Genomic DNA, 16,796 nt, shown 5'->3' on the forward strand with positions numbered 1-16,796 from the left:
TTTTACTTTGAAGGTGTGTGTGTGTGTGTGGGGGGGGTGGAGGTTGATAACTCGAGTCAGGAGGTTGAATGGAGCGCCTGCTTGTTTGTGTGTTATCCACGTTATCCACGTTGTAATTTCTACACTCACAATTACAGATGTTTAATTTATTAAGGACTTATAATGACTTCTAAAAACTAGAACCAAATCCAATTATTACCAACAACCACTACTTTTACAAAATAAAATAAATGATTACAGAGGAAACAGTGGGTCTAATTTCTGCCATTGTATGTTTGAGCTCCATGTGCCTTCAGTGCACTCATATATACACTCACCGGCCACTTTATTAGGCACACCTGTCCAACTGCTCGTTAACGCAAATTTCTAATCAGCCAATCACATGCCAGCAACTCAATGCATTTAGGCATGTAGACATGGTCAAGACGATCTGCTGCAGTTCAAACCGAGCATCAGAATGGGGAAGAAAGGTGATTTAAGTGACTTTGAACGTGGCATGGTTGTTGGTGCCAGACGGGCTGGTCTGAGTATTTCAGAAACTGCTGATCTACTGGGATTTTCACGCACAACCATCTCTAGGGTTTACAGAGAATGGTCCGAAAAAGAGAAAATATCCAGTGAGCGGCAGTTCTGTGGGCTAAAATGCCTTGTTGATGCCAGAGGTCAGAGGAGAATGGCCAGACTGGTTCGAGCTGATAGAAAGGCAACAGTAACTCAAATAACCACTCATTACAACCGAGGTATGCAGAAGAGCATCTCTGAACGCACAACACGTCGAACCTTGAGGCAGATGGGCTACAGCAGCAGAAGACCACACCGGGTGCCACTCCTGTCAGCTAAGAACAGGAAACTAAGGCTACAATTCGCACAGGCTCACCAAAATTGGACAATAGAAGATTGGAAAAACGTTGCCTGGTCTGATGAGTCTCGATTTCTGCTGCAACATTCGGATGGTAGGGTCAGAATTTGGCGTCAACAACATGAAAGCATGGCTCCATCCTGCCTTGTATCAACGGTTCAGGCTGGTGGTGGTGGTGTAATGGTGTGGGGGATATTTTCTTGGCACACTTTGGTCCCCTTAGTACCAATTGAGCATCGTGTCAACGCCACAGCCTACCTGAGTATTGTTGCTGACCATGTATGACCACAGTGTTCCCATCTTCTGATGGCTACTTCCAGCAGGATAACGCGCCATGTCATAAAGCTCGAATCATCTCAGACTGGTTTCTTGAACATGACAATGAGTTCACTGTACTCAAATGGCCTCCACAGTCACCAGATCTCAATCCAATAGAGCACCTTTGGGATGTGGTGGACCGGGAGATTCGCATCATGGATGTGCAGCCGACAAATCTGCAGCAACTGCGTGATGCTATCATGTCAATATGGACCAAACTCTCTGAGGAATGTTTCCAGTACCTTGTTGAATCTATGCCACGAAGGATTAAGGCAGTTCTGAAGGCAAAAGGGGGTCCAACCCGGTGCTAGCAAGGTGTACCTAATAAAGTGGCCAGTGAGTGTATATATATATATATATATACACTGTGTTCGCCATGTGTGATCACAGGAATCACAGAAAATAATCAGTGTGTTTGAAATAATCATCTGCCCCTGTCATTTGCCCTTTGTCTGTGTGAAAACAAACACTATGTTAAGCGATCCCTTGCTTCAGTTGAGCAGTATATGCCTTGTGGTTGGTTATGGATAATAAATAAATAAATTCAAATGGGCGTCCGGGTAGCGTAGCAATCTATTCTGTTGCCTACCCACACCGGGATCGTCAGTTCGAATCCCTGTGGTACCTCTGGCTTGGTGTGACATCCCTAGAGACACAATTGGCTGTGTCTGCGGGTGGGAAGCCGGATGTAGGTATGTGTCCTGGTGGCTGCAAGAGCACCTCTCCTGGTCGATCAGGGCACCTGTTTGGGGGGAGGGGACTGGGGGGGGGTAGCGTGATCCTCCCACGTGCTATGTCCCACTGGCGAAACTCCTCACTGTCAGGTGACAAGAAGCAGCTGGCAACTCCACATGTATCGGAGGAGGCATGTGGTAGTCTGCTCCACCCCCTCTGCGCAGCCCTCCCTGGATCGGCAGAGGGGGTGGAGCAGAGACCGGGATGGCTCGGAAGAGTGGGGTAATTGGCCGGGTGCAATTGGGGAGAGGGGAGCTAAATAAATAAATAAAATTTTAAAAAACTGACATTTAGCCATCTGATTGACTTCTTCAACTGAACCTGCACAGATTATTTGAAAACTCGGGTGTCGAAAAGCAATGTCTCTAAAATGTGAAATGTTTGGCTGTCGAGCAGTGAATGACACTTACACTCCATCTCAGAGGATCCTTAATAACGCCCACAATCACCGTAGATGTAGAGTGAACGTAACCTGACATACCGCTGGACATGTAAGTACTCTGTACATTTTCAAGTAAAGCATCGGTTGTGTGTTGCCTCAGTCACTTCACAACAACCAGCCACTGGTAGACCCTTTAATATTTCCTGTATATGTAGTCACACACCCATGCACTCATACACTGCTAATCAGTACACTGTTATTCATGATCTCAATTGGTCAATTAAAAGTCACTGGGTTGCCATATACTAGGAACACATACTATAAGCAGTAACTGTTCATTTGCAGATACGAGTCCATACTCACTCACATATGCTGCATCAGCAAGCATGTGTGTACGTACATATAGTATATGCATGTACACATGTACATACATTTACACATAAAATTACAAAACATGCAAAAACGCTGGAGTCCTGTTTAGCCTTTCTGTTCAGTTTAAAAATCAATATCAAGCATTTGAATGAATTTCATCATGAACAGGTAATTTGCTCAATAGCGCATTTGAACCTTCTCGAGCTGAACGTGGATGTAACTGATCCCTCCAAATCAATTCAAATGTGGGTTTTTATTTGATGGATGTTGTTTGAATGCTAATTATTCAAACCCCCATTCACTTTGCTAAGTATCAAATATCTTTCAGCGTTTTTTTTCTCCAAACTACAACTGAAAGACAAGCTTTTCTTGAATTACCAGCAACTAATTGAATCGGTGCTCTGCTATATCTGTTGATCTTCCATTTTAAGGTACATTATGTAAGATTGGGCTGCACAGTGGCGCAGTGGTTAGCGTGTCTCACAGCAAGAAGGTCCTGGGTTCGAGCCCCGGGATAGTCCAACCTTGGGGGTCATCCTGGGCCGTCCTCTGTGTGGAGTTTGCATGTTCTCCCCGTGTCTGCGTGGGTTTGCTCCAGGTGCTCCGATTCCTCCCACAGTCCATAGGTCAGGTGAATCGGCCGTACTAAATTGTCCCTAGATATGTATGTATGTATGTATGTATATGTGTGTTTGTGTATGTGCCGGCCCTGTGATGGCCTGGCGGCCTGTCCAGGATGTCTCCCCACCTGCGCCCAGTGACTGCTGGGATAGGTTCCAGCATCCCCGCGACCCCGGTTGGGATAAGCAGCTTGAATAATGGATGGATGGACTATGGAAGATTTTCATCTCAGTCCAGCCTCCATTTGATCCCATGAGTGTGGCGAAAAGTTTGTTGAATCTCTAGCCAATCTTTCTCCCCCACTTGGTTTGTTGTTGTGGCCATACTCGGCTCTCTGTTTTCGAATATCGGACCGTAAATTAGGTCCACATTTATAACTGTGTATGAGACGGCAAATATGGCATCCCTCTATTTGCGCAAGCAAAGCAAAGCTAACAGCAGTGGCGCGGAGATAACAAAAGAACATCTGATCCCACAGCTTCCACATTCACTTGTGGAAAGCTGTTTGTTGAGCTAATGTTAGCACTTTAGCTTCTTTACCAGCAAATATATGCTAGCTAGAGTATGCCATGATCACGCTATTTCTGCAGCTGGCAAAGCAATAGACACACAAATTGATTGTTATAGTAGCACATATCTTTTTAAGGTTTTTCCCAGCTGAAATAAATACACTATACACATATTCCTATGTGCACATGCACACAAACACAGGTGGACACACAAACACTGATTTCTATCCTCGTTCCATGCTAATGGAAGGTAGTGCATTCTCACAGTGGACTGAAAGACTGTCTTTTCATGTCTCCTGAATGAGATAATTGAAAGTTGTAAAATGTCAGTTGTTGTGGTGTGAAGAGGAGAAGGAAGGTGGAATTGTGTTGACTACTAGCAAGAATAATAGAGAAGGGGGATTGCTATTGTATATATGTTTTGTGTGTGTGTGTGTACATACGCGTGTGTGTCTGTGCATGTGTGTTTGAGAAAGAGTGGGTGAGTGTTCGTGTGTAAGTGCATGTGTTTGTGAATATGCCATTTTGTCTCATGTTTGCTTGCATCATGATATGTGTGTGGGCACATGTGCATGCTTACTTGCATATGTATGCATGTATGTGTTTGTGTGTTTCCCGTCACCCCTTAGAATTCATAAAGCTGTGTTATATTTCATGATTGGCAGCTCTCTCACAACAAGCCTATTCCCTCATTGGTATTTGAGCTTGCAAAATAGTTAAATGAATTGTCGTCCTTTTTAAAACACAGAATTGCCGGTTCTTTCTCTCTTTGTCTCTCTCTCTGTCTCTCTGAATCCATCTTGGTTCTATGATGGAAGTTGAACTCTTTTTGTGCTTGCTAATGTGTTTTTGATGATGTCCTTGTTCATTGTTAAAGTTTCTCGTTAAATAAAGAACTGTTGTAAATTCAAAATTCTCTATCTATCTATCTATCTATCTATCTATCTATCTATCTATCTATCTATCTATCTATCTATCTATCTATCTATCTATCTTCTCCCTGTTCCCCTTTCTTTCCTTTCACTCCCTCTGTCTGTACCCTGACTCTGCGTGACCTGGAATAAGATTTCTGTTAAAAATGATTTCAAGGTCTTGGCTGACTCGCACAGTAAGAGGACCTAGATTCAATATTTGGAGTGCAGTCACCGCATTTTGATGAAAAACCGAGGCCACCCAAACTTTTGTAAACTTCTAACATGCATCAACTTTTCGAAGTGTCTTATCTCCAGATTGACTGTGGGTTTTTCAGAATGGTATGTTCCTTTTAAATCAAATTCATAAGCCCCAGTAGTGTACTCGTAGCACACCATGTAAAATTTCAGTTTAAGCAAAATAAAAATAAAAAAAAAACAATAAACACCACGAGTTATCTTTAGGGAAAAGAGCATTGACTTCTTGTTGGTTGTCTATTGAGTTCATTTATTCTGTAAGCTGTGTAGTCTTCTCTTATAGTATTCAATACATGAATATTCCCAATGCACCAAAAAGAATCACGTAACATGATTTTGAAAAATAAAAACTATTATATTACAACTAGAGTGAGTGTGATTTGATTGTATGGATTTTAAAGAGTTTTTCAACAGATATTACTAATGTTGTGTGACATATAATACAGAACACAGTGCCAGAATAATGAATAGAATAATATCTATCGGGGCATCCGGGTAGCGCAGTGGTCTATTCTGTTTCCTACCAACACGGGGGATCGCTGGTTCGACTCGGTTGGGCGTCCCTACAGACACAATTGGCCATGTCTGCAGGTGGGAAGCCAGATGTGGGTATGTGTCCTGGTCGCTGCACTAGCACCTCCTCTGGTCAGTCGGGGAGCCTGTTTGGGGGGAGGGGGAACTGGGGGGAATAGCGTGATCCTCCGACACGCTGCGCCCCCTGGTGAAACTTCTCACTGTCAGGTGAAAAGAAGCAGCTGGTGACTCCACATGTATCGGAAGAGGCATGTGGTAGTCTGCAGCCCTCCCTGGATCAGCAGAGAGGGTGGAGCAGTGACTAGGACAGCTCTCAAGAGTGGGGTAATTGGCCAAGTACAAGTGGAAGAAAAAGGGGGGGGGGTGATAATAATAACAATCACATCGCTAGTGGGGGTCATGGTTAATAACTGAAGCAGCACGTGTTTTATTTCCACTGCAAATTTTCGTGTCGGTTGGGACATGGACAGTGAATTCCGCGACTACCAGCCTTCCTCTACCAAGTGCAGGAACATTTAATTTGACCCTTAATTAGTTGTACACTGCTTCAGCAAAATAAGCGGCCTGTTGCAATGATATTTTGTAACTTTATAGCTAGCCAACAAGGCAAAGTTGGTGTCTTTAAATAGGTGGTTAACTGTAGTATTCAGTTGTTCTGGACTGTTCTCCCTCTCCGATACAATTTGCATTTGACCATGATTTGAATCTTTTTGCATCTTTACGGTTACCATCACTATTATCAGTTTTTCAAATGTGGAAACGTTATCTGTGTCTTCGATGGTCAACTGTATCAACTGGATGGTTTAACGTTAATAGCTGGCTTTTCAAAACAGTAACAGTTAACAATCCACTCAGTTTTCTGCCATTTGCAAGTGTAAAACTCATTTGGTTACCGTGTATCTTTATTCTTTGTAGGCTGTTATTTATCTTTAGGCAGTTCATTTCTATATACCACCAGTGCCTGTAAGAGGGTGTTTTTGCCCAAAGAATGGCAACGCACTTTGTTTTGTGTGGCCTTTGAGTTTACTTTGTAGGTAACTTCCCCAGGTGCTGCACAGTGGCTGCCCACTGCTCCTAGCTACACAGCTAGGATGGGTTAAATGCAGAGTAAGAATTTCTTCACGGGGATCAATAAAGCAATAAATAAACAAAAAAAAACTTTTAAGGAGGTCTATTCTCTTACAAATACAAACACCGCGGTTGCAGAGGATACTGCTATGTACCTTGTCCATGCACTTTTATCCTGTTCCTAGGGATGCTATTTAGTATTCTATTTTGGGTGTTTCATAGTGAGCAATGTAGTGTATTATACACCTTCTTTTTTTCAGAATCAGAATCATTTTTTCTTCCTTTATTTATTTATATTGCTGCTGTTGTTGCTACTGCTTCTGCTACAATCGTTAGTATTGTTACTAGTTTGTCTTTTTCCAACCAGGTAGTGGTAGTAGTAATTGTTTACTTTATTGGGAGCCCTCTGAAGAATTATAACTGATAGGATATGCTAATTGGGAGACCTGTTATGTTGAGCCTGCCATTCACTCCATTTGGGGAGTGGATATAGGAAGGGAAGAAGAGGTGTTTGTTTTCATGCTGTGGTTACCGCCAGTTCTTAATGGTGATATTATGAGGGGCGGGGGGGGGGTTAGTGGGGGATATCCTGGGATTATCTCTGCGTAACATGTGCCTTTTTTATTTTTTTATTTTTTTTTTTGCTCTTTTCTCGTTTTTCTCTATGGTCCTCGCTGACGGTGTTTTTTATCCTTACATTTTTATAGTTTATAGTCTAAATGGCTAATCTGTTGGTTGATGTCAATAGAGGTGGAGGTGGGGGAGGTGTAAAGATAATATTGTGGAATGTGGGGGCATAAATGGTCCAATAAAACAGACATGAATCTTTTCTCATTTTAAAAATCTAAAGGCTGATGTTATCTTCTTTCAGGAGACACGTTTACATATGTATGCATAGGTGATCACCGTAGATTATGCAAACTGTGGATTGGACAAGTCTGTCATTCTGAAACCAGAAGCACAGACATACTTATAAAAAAAACTCACCATTCTATGACTATTTCAGATACTGAAGGCCGATATGTAATTGTAACAGGCTTTCTGTTTCAGACTCCTGTTCATCTAGTCAGTGTTTACGCTCCAAATGTGGATGATGTGACATTTGTAAAAAACCTTGTGTTCTGTCTTCCAGACCTAAATAAGTCATATCTGGTGTTTGGAGGTGATCTAAATTGTGTTATAGACCCAGTAATGGATAGATCTAACCCAAAGATAGTGCTCCCCTCGAAAATATCTCAAGCTTTTTCTTCATTCATGAACTAGTCTGGCTATATAAATAGATCCCTGGAGATTTTTGTACCCCAATAGTGAAATATTTTCTTGTCTCTCCCATGTTCATAGGTCGTACTCTTGGATTGACTACTTTTTTATTGATAAAGCCCTTATTCCAGCTATTAAAACAATAGACTATCCCACTATTTTTATCTCAGATCATTCCCCAGTTATACTTGAGCTCATTTTTGCAACAAATCTTAAGGCCCCCTCCATCTGGAAATTTAATTCACTCTTACTATCTGCCAAAGAGTTTTGCAAGTCCATATCTTCATCAGTTGATGGGTTTCTAGCGACTAATAGAACGGATGATGTTTCTCCATCACTTCTCTAGGAAATATTGGAAACTGTATTAAGAGGGAAAATTATTTCATTTTCTGCCGACAGAAACAAACACTGTCAAGTCAAACAACAAACTATAACTGAATCAATTCAACTTTATATACATCTGAATCCCCCAGTGAAAGCTCTGTCATGGAGTACTTATTTGCTAACCAAGAAATTCCTACAATTACACCTAACATTCGCAGAGAACTAGATGAACCTCTGAGACGTTGCAAAATTACTGATGCCACCAACTCTGTGCAAAGTAGCAAAGCTCCAGGCCTCAATGGTTTCCAATGGAATTTTTCCAAAACATTTTCTGCCCAGCTCGGCCCCCCCCCCTCCTATTTGAGATGTTTGAGGGCTCCTTGCAATTTCAGGCTTTACCTTCCACCCTAACCCAAGCTTCTATTTCATTATTGTTAAAAAAAAGATAAAGAACCAACAAAATGTGGCTCATATTGCCATGTTTCCTTAATATACACTGATATTAAGATTTTAGCAAAAAATCCTGGCTTGCCGCTTGGAACCTGCCCTTCCCCATATAATTTTGGAGGACCAAACAGGGTTTCTTAGGGGGCAACAGTCCTTCTCCAGTATTAATTAAATTAAATTCAATTTATTGTTATTAAAAATGTGCCTGCTGCCGAGATCCTCCAAAATGTTAATAGACTCCTTATTGTGATCTATTCCTCATCCTATTCAAATTCTCCTGAAGTCAGTATTTCATTAGGTGCGGGAAAAGCGTTTAATGGGATAGAGTGGAAGTACTTATTCTTTACCTTTGAACAATTCGGCTTTGGGCACAGATTTAGTTCATAGAGTCGTCTTTGTACCCCAGGCATGTGTTTCTACAAATAGTTTCTGTTCCAAATTCTTTCTTTCGTTCCGTGGGACATGTAAAGGGTGCCCTCTGTCACCTCCACTTTTCACACTCGCTATCGAGCTGCTATCAATAACTTTGAAGTCCTCAGAGTCAATCATGGGAATCAGACATTGGGGAGTTGAGAATAGAGTATCACTTTATGCAGATAACCTGCTACTTTATGTTACAGACCCTGTTGCGTCTGTCCCCCATATTATTGACATATGCCAATATTCAGTTCTTTTTCAGGGTATAAATTAAATCCACAGAAAAGTGAATGTTTCCCGGTCAACCTCCCAGCACTCCAAATTTCCTAAATCCCTTTCCATTAAGTACATTCTGGATTCAAATACTTAAGCATTCATATTGTTCGCACTCTTCCACTGCTCAAGGAGGCAATTTTTTCCACTCTCATCACCAAAGTAAAATGTGATTTACAGAGATAGAACAGCTTACCGCTGTCTTTGACCAGCAGAATTAAATCACTTAAAATGAATGGTTTATATAAATGTGTATACTTATTCCAAGCTCTTCCTATCTTTCTTCCTAAATGTTTCTTTAATAGTCTTGACAGAATGTTATACTCTTATCTGGAGGGGAAAGACCTCAAGGATCCGGGAGGCCCTTTTACAGAGGAGTAGGTTTCACGATGGGTTTGGACTACCAAATTTTATTTCTTACTATTGGGCAGCCAATATTCATAAGCTACTTCTTTGGACCCAAACACCTGAGACTAAACACCTGTCAGTAAGAATCATAATCTTGCTCTGAATCCTCTCTCCCTCTGCTGACTTGCATTGGCTTATCCTTTTCATTTTCTAGTTACAAATCCATCTCTATTGTGGTCTCCACTTTGAAAATTTGATTTCAATTCAGGCGCTGCTCTAATTGGAAAGCTTTCCCTGTCCCAGCACCCATTTGTAATAATAATTTATTTATTCCAGCTAGGATGGATACTGGTTTTACTAGATGAGGCAAAAGAGGTTTCAGATGCTTTAGAATGACCAAGGCTGTCAATTTGGCAGTTTTGGATTTTCAAAGTTTAATAACTTTGTGGGGGGGGAAAGATACAGACCTGCTGCTCCCTGAATGCTCCTAGCATATATTTACATTAAAATGAGTTTTAGATTAATTGCACAAAAAAAAGTTATGATAAGATCTACCTAAAATGACCATGAGTGGTCAAAAAGACGACTTGTCATTAAACGCATCATGTCAAAATCTGGACAAGATTAAATTAGATTGGGAGGAGGAATTGAGTGTTGAGCTCAGGGATGACTGGTGGAAGATGGCTGTGTTCCGTGTAAATGCTTAGACCTTCTCTGCCACACTTGGGATCATTTAATTAAAAGTTTTACACAGGTTTCATATGACTGATTCCAAACAGGCGAACATTTTTTTCAGAGCACTCAGACGCATGGATAGATGTCTTCTTTCCCCAGCCAATCTGGCACATATGTTTTGGCTGTGCCCAAGGTTTAACCAATTCTGGCAAGCCTTCTTTGAGACTATAGAGTTTTTAGGAATTAAAATTTAACCTTGTGCACTTGTAGCATTTTCTTTGGCATCCCTGCTGAAAATGTTTTTGTCATTTCAAAGCAGACAGATATTATTGCTTTCACCCCATTGTTGGCCCATCAAAAAATCCTATTGCTCTGGAAATCTGCCACCACCCACCCCCACCCCCCCAGTTTAGTGATGTTATGCTTTATCTTAAACTTGAAAAAATCAATAAAAAATCAGGAGATCTACAGACAAATTCTTCTCTATCTGGAAACCCTTCATAACTTGTTTTGACAAGCTTACAAGTTTATCTCCAGACCTTGCCACATAATTGTATTATTTCCTTGTATGAATTCCCTCAACCTAGACACCAAAATCATCATTTTGGTTTACCTTCATTTCAGGACTGTAATAATGTATGCTAAGGCTGACATGTAAATGTACGACACTGTTGTGACCTTTTTTTTTTCAATTTATAAGGAGAGGATCAGGGATGGGGATGGGAGGTTTAAAAAAATAAAAAGAATCAGTGTACAACTGTTTTTATTTTGTATGTATCTGAACCTTTTATTTCAATAGAAAGATTTTCAAAAAAGAACATTTCTGTTCATTTTCTGTACAATCATACATATCAAAGCTCATTCAATATTCCCAGACCAGTAGATATTCTTAACTTTTTTTACAGCCCCTTTTAGATGCTCATAGTCGTGCTACTTCCTCAAAGTGGATTCTGTCTGTGTTTTTTAATTTTACATCCCACCAAGTTGAATTCCTGTCTGAATATACAAGGCAAATGATAAAACTTTACTTGCCTTGATATTTCCATTAATCAATACAGTTACTGATCTATACCTATCCATCTGTATCTTTATGTCTACCTATCTATGTAACTCTATCAATTTGTCTGTCTGATCAGCCCATTGGTACATCTATCAATCAATCAACAGAACCAACCAATCTTCTCCCTCTTTTTCTTTCTGTCTGTCTGACCTGCCAGGTAACTCCCCCTCAGAAGAGTCGGAGGAGCGGGACAAGGAGCCACGAACGCTGACCTACCCAGCCTACATCGCAAGTCTCCTGGACACAGGTGCCAAGCGCAAGGCAGCTGGGGTCCGTATGGACTGCTCCAGCCAGGGGCAGTGCCCACGCTCCTGCCACCTGTGTCATATGAGCCCAGGGGCATCTGGAGGACGCCAGCAGTCTGAGCCCGTCCTACTGCAGATCACAAAGGCAGCGCCCATCTACGAACTGGTGTCCAACAATGAGACCTACCAGGTTTGTGTGATTCTGTGTATGCTGTTGTTTGTATGTTTGATTCTGTGTGTGTGTGGTTTCTTTTATCTACACTTGTTAAGACCAAATGGCCTCACAGGGATAGTAAAATCACAAACCACCTTCTGAGTGGAGTTTTTTTTTTTTTTTTTTTTTTGGTCTGGAATGGGGAAAGTGTATTAAAATTAGAATTATGCGGCATCCGGGTATCGTAGTGGTCTATTCCGTTGTCTACCAACACGGGGATCACCGGTTCGAATACTCCCTGTGTTACCGCCGACTTGGTCGGGCGTCCCTACAGACACAATTGGCGTTGTCTGCGGGTGGGAAGCCAGATGTGGGTATGTGTCCTGGTCGCTGCACTAGCACCTCCTCTGGTCGGTCAGGGCGCCTGTTCAGGGAGGAGGAGGAACTGGGGGGAATAGTGATCCTCCCACGTGCTACGTCCCCCTGGTGAAACTCTTCACTGTCAGGTGAAAAGAAGTGGCTGGCGACTCCACATGTGTCAGAGGAGGCATGTGATTGTCTGTAGCCTTCCCTAGATCTGAAGAGAGGGTGGAGCAGTGACCAGGACGGCTTGGAAGAGTGGCGTAATTAGCCGGGTGCAATTGGGGAGAAAGGGGTGGGAGGGTAAAAAAAAAATTAGAGTTATGCTTAGGCTTGGATCCGGTATTAAAGTTAACCATTTGAAATGGGATGAGGGTTAAGATTAGTTTTAAATTGGTTTGTCATTAACTGGGGTCATGTGTGTTTCAGTAAGTGGGAGTGTGTCTGTGTGATCCATGAGGACAGGGAACACTGTAACCGCGTTATTCAAAGGCAGTCAAAAGGTGTTAAGGTGACAGGAAGCTTGACAGGCAAAATTGAGAGCTACAGTTACATGTCTTCATTGCCTTGGTCATGTTCTTTTTGTTTCACATTTTGCTGCCTCATGCCTCATCCTGCCAGCAGCTTGCCTGCTATTATCTTCCTTGCTCTGCCGTGACTCCTATTTGACAGTATCTGTGCATCAATACAGCCTGTGGCAGATATGTTGATACAGTGTCATCCATTTGTCCGAGATGTCAGGCTATCATCCTCAAGCCTACACAGATCGCTATTGACTCGCGCTGATTGGCTGCTACTTGCTTTGCTGACACACAGGAGAAATAGGCTGCACACATCAGTGCTGCTGCTGGTGTTGCTGGCTTGAGACCAAAAATCATTCTGAAGTAATGTGGTTAGGTTATTTTGTCGATAGGTGTCAATACCAGTTATGCCTGCTCATGTGATTTGCTAGCGTGGTCTTTTCAAGTTAAGAGTCTAGATTTTGAAGCATGAAGACATCTGTCTGTCTTTCCCTCTCTCTTCTCTTGCTCTCTCCTCTCTCTCTCGCTCCTTTTAGGCCCTTCAGGAAGCTATGATGAGTATGTTGTGGTGTTCTGGGAAAGGGGATGTCATCGATGACTGGTGCCGGTGTGATTCCAGCGCCTTCGGGACAGACGGCCTGCCCACTTGCGCTCCTCTTTCCCGACCTATGTAGGTGGTTTGTAGTTAAAGTAGAACAACTTTATTGTCTCTAGAAATATGACTATGAATTGAATTGTCATAACCACCATCATCATTCCTTTTGCAGAACTCTATTTCCACCAAAATAAATAGACTGATGTTCGTAACAAAAAAAAAAATTACTAATTCACTTCTTAAACACATTCATATTTTGACGTATTGGGGTACGTTCACACTGAGTCTGCTTGGTCACTAGTCTGTTGAACATGGGCAGTGCTTTTAGCTGTTGACTGTTACAAGATTGATAAAAGACGCTTCAGCTAGTTGCAAGTTTCTATCACTGCCCCATTGCCTCCAGGCTAAAACTGTCCCACACCTACGAGCCCAGCAGCTCCTTGGTCATCATGGAGTGGAACCACACTGAGCCACCGATCGGGGTGCGGATCGTCGATTATCTTATCAGCCAAGAGAAGGTGACAGAGAGGACCGACCACTCCAAAGTTGAGACAGGTACCCTTCGTCCTAGTGCTGGGAGATACGGAAAATATTATTGTCACGATAATCCTAGGAACTGTTACACGATATTGATATATTTTCTGCTTAAGTATGGAAAAACATCATAATTAAGAATCCAACTGAGGTTCATCACTTTGAATTGTTTGTTGTTTAGGTGGTAGATTTGCAGTATCAATTTAGGGAGCAAAACTGTGTATCACAGTTAGACAATATGGAAATTTCATCCTGATGCAATACCATTGGAAAAACAGTTTAAGATCCGATAAAGACCAGTGAAAGACATTCAGTTATTGTCCTGCCCTACTTCTTCTACAGCGATTTATCTGTGGGCATTTAGCAAGACCCAGTGATTTGAGAAAGAATATGTATAAAAGTCTCATATTTAAAGCCAACAAACACTGTTTTGCTTCTTTTTGAAAGTGCTATACAAACAAAGGCATATTTGAAATGGAGAAGGGAAAGTCTTCTAGAAATTCTTCTCGACCAGCCGAGAAAGCACAAGTCAATCCCAGAGTTTCTTAAGTTTTCTCCACCAACGGGAAGGGATGCTTGAGTTTTTCATGGTTCCCAATTAAGGATGGACAATGACAGTTAAAAAAAGACCTACATTCAGCCCTACTACTACTTTCTACTACTATTTTCAGCTGCTCCAGTTAGGGGTCGCCACAGCTAATCATCTGTTTCCATCTCTTCCTGTCCTCTGCGTCTTCTTCTGTCATGCCAGCCACCTGCATGTCCTCCCTCACCACATCCTTACACCTCCTCTTTGGCCTTCCTCTTTTCCTCTTCCCTGGCAGCTCCATATTCCACATCCTTCTCCCAATATACCCAGCATCTGTCCTCTGCACATGTCCAAACCATCTCCATCTTGCCTCTCTTGCTTTGTCTCCAAACTGTCCAACCTGAGCTGTCCCTCTAATATACTCATTCCTAATTCTGTCCTTCTTCGTCACTCCCAATGAAAATCTTAGCATCTTCAACTCTGCCACCTCCAGCTCCACCTCCTGTCTTTTCATCAGTGCCACTGTCTCCAAACCATGCAACATAGCTGGTCTCTCTCATTACCATCTTATAAACCTTCCCTTTAACTCTTGCTGATACCCTTCTGTTGCAAATCACTCTTGACACTCTTCTCCACCCACTCCACCCTGCCTGCACTCTCTTCTTTGCCTCTCTTCCGCACTCCCTGTTACTTTGAACTATTGATCCCAAGTATTTAATCTCCTATGCCTTTGTCACTTCTACTCCTTGCATCCTCACCATTCTGCTGTCTTCCCTCTCATTCATGAATATATATTCTGTCTTACTCCTACTGACTTTCATTCCTCTTCTCTCCAGTGCGTACCTCCACCTCTCCAGGCTCTCCTCAACCTGCACCCTACTCTTGCTACAGATCACAATGTCATCTGCAAACATCATAGTCAATGGAGACTCCTACCTGATCTCGTCCGTCAACCTGTCCCATCACCATTGCAAACAAGAAAGGGCTCAGATCCTTGATGTAATCCCACCTCCACTTTTAACCCATCTGTCATTCCAACCACACACCTCACCATTGTCATACTTCCCTCATACATATCCTGCACCACTCCTACATACTTCTCTGCAACTCCCGACTTCTTCATACAATACCACACCTCCTCTCTCGGCACCCTGTCGTATGCTTTCTCTAAATCCACAAAGACACAATGTAACTCTTTCTGGCCTTCTCTATACTTCTCAATCAACATTCTCAAAGCAAACATCGCATCTGTGGTGCTCTTTCCTGACATGAAACCATACTGCTGCTCGCTGATCATCACCTCTCCTCTTAACCTAGCTTCTATTACTCTTTCCCATATCTTCATGCTGTGGCTGATTAACTTTATACCTCTGTAGTTGTTACAGTTCTGCACATCGCCCTTATTCTTGAAAATCAGTACCAGTATGCTTCTTCTTCACTCCTCAGGCATCCCCTCACTTTCCAAGATTGTGTTAAACAATCTAGTTAAAAACTCCACTGCCATCTCCCCTAAACACCTCCATGCCTCCACAGGTATGTCATCAGGACCAACTGCCTTTCCACTCTTCATCTGCTTCATAGCTTCCCTCACTCCCTCCTTGCTAATCCACCACACTTCCTGATTCACTATCCCCACATCATCCAACCTTCTGTCTCTCATTTTCTTCATGCATCAGCCCCTCAGAGTACTCCTTCCACCTTCTCAACACCCTCTCCTCGCTTGTCAGCACATTTCCCTCTCTATCCTTGATTGGCCTAACCTGCTCTGCATCCTTCCCAGCTCAGTCCCTCTGTCTAGCCAATCTGTACAAGTCTTTTTCTCCTTCCTTACTTTCTATCCTCTCATACAGCTCACCATACACCTTTTCCTTTGCTTTTGCCACCTCTCTCTTCATTTTAGACTGCATCACCTTGTACGCCTGTCTACTTGCTTCATCTCTCTGACTAGTTCCCTTCTTCTTTGCCAACCTCTTCCTCTATATTTTGCTGTACTTCCTCATTCCACCGCCAAGTCTCTTCGTCTTCCTTCCTCTGTCCAGATGACACACCTTCCTAGCAGTGGTTGACCAGCCATCTGGCAACTCCTCACTACCACCCAGTGCCTTTCTTAACTCATGCCTGAACTCCACACAACAGGCTTCCTTCTTCAACGTCCACCATTTGATCCTTAGCTCTGCCTTTACTCCGTTTGTCATCTTGGTCTCCAAAGTCATCCAACAGACCACCATCCATCCGATGCTGTCTAGTTATACATTCTCCCCTGTCACTCTCCAATCCCTTTCATATTGCACCTCCTGCGTAAGATATAGTCCACCTGTGTACACTGTCCTCCATTCTTATACATCACCCTGTGTTCCCCCCTCTTCTTGAAATATGTATTCACCACAGCCATTTTCCATGCTTTTTGCAAAATCCACCACCATCTATCCTTTCACATTCCTCTCCTTGACACCATACCTGCCCATCACCTCTGTTCCCTTCACTAAC

The 16,796-nt window shown here is 42.5% G+C and overlaps 1 protein-coding gene across 1 annotated transcript in view; it reads left to right on the forward strand.

The window, feature by feature from the left end:
- The window catches only part of astn1 (astrotactin 1), a 552,260-nt gene that overhangs the window by 471,099 nt on the left and 64,365 nt on the right, over positions 1-16,796 (forward strand). Inside the window, exons 18-20 of the mRNA XM_056292697.1 lie at positions 11,529-11,806; positions 13,188-13,321; positions 13,650-13,801. Of these exons, the coding sequence (XP_056148672.1) occupies positions 11,529-11,806; positions 13,188-13,321; positions 13,650-13,801 (564 nt within the window). The remainder of the gene's footprint in view (positions 1-11,528; positions 11,807-13,187; positions 13,322-13,649; positions 13,802-16,796) is intronic.

Source organism: Lampris incognitus, chromosome 14, assembly GCF_029633865.1.
Source record: "Lampris incognitus isolate fLamInc1 chromosome 14, fLamInc1.hap2, whole genome shotgun sequence".
NCBI classification, from domain to species: domain Eukaryota; kingdom Metazoa; phylum Chordata; class Actinopteri; order Lampriformes; family Lampridae; genus Lampris; species Lampris incognitus.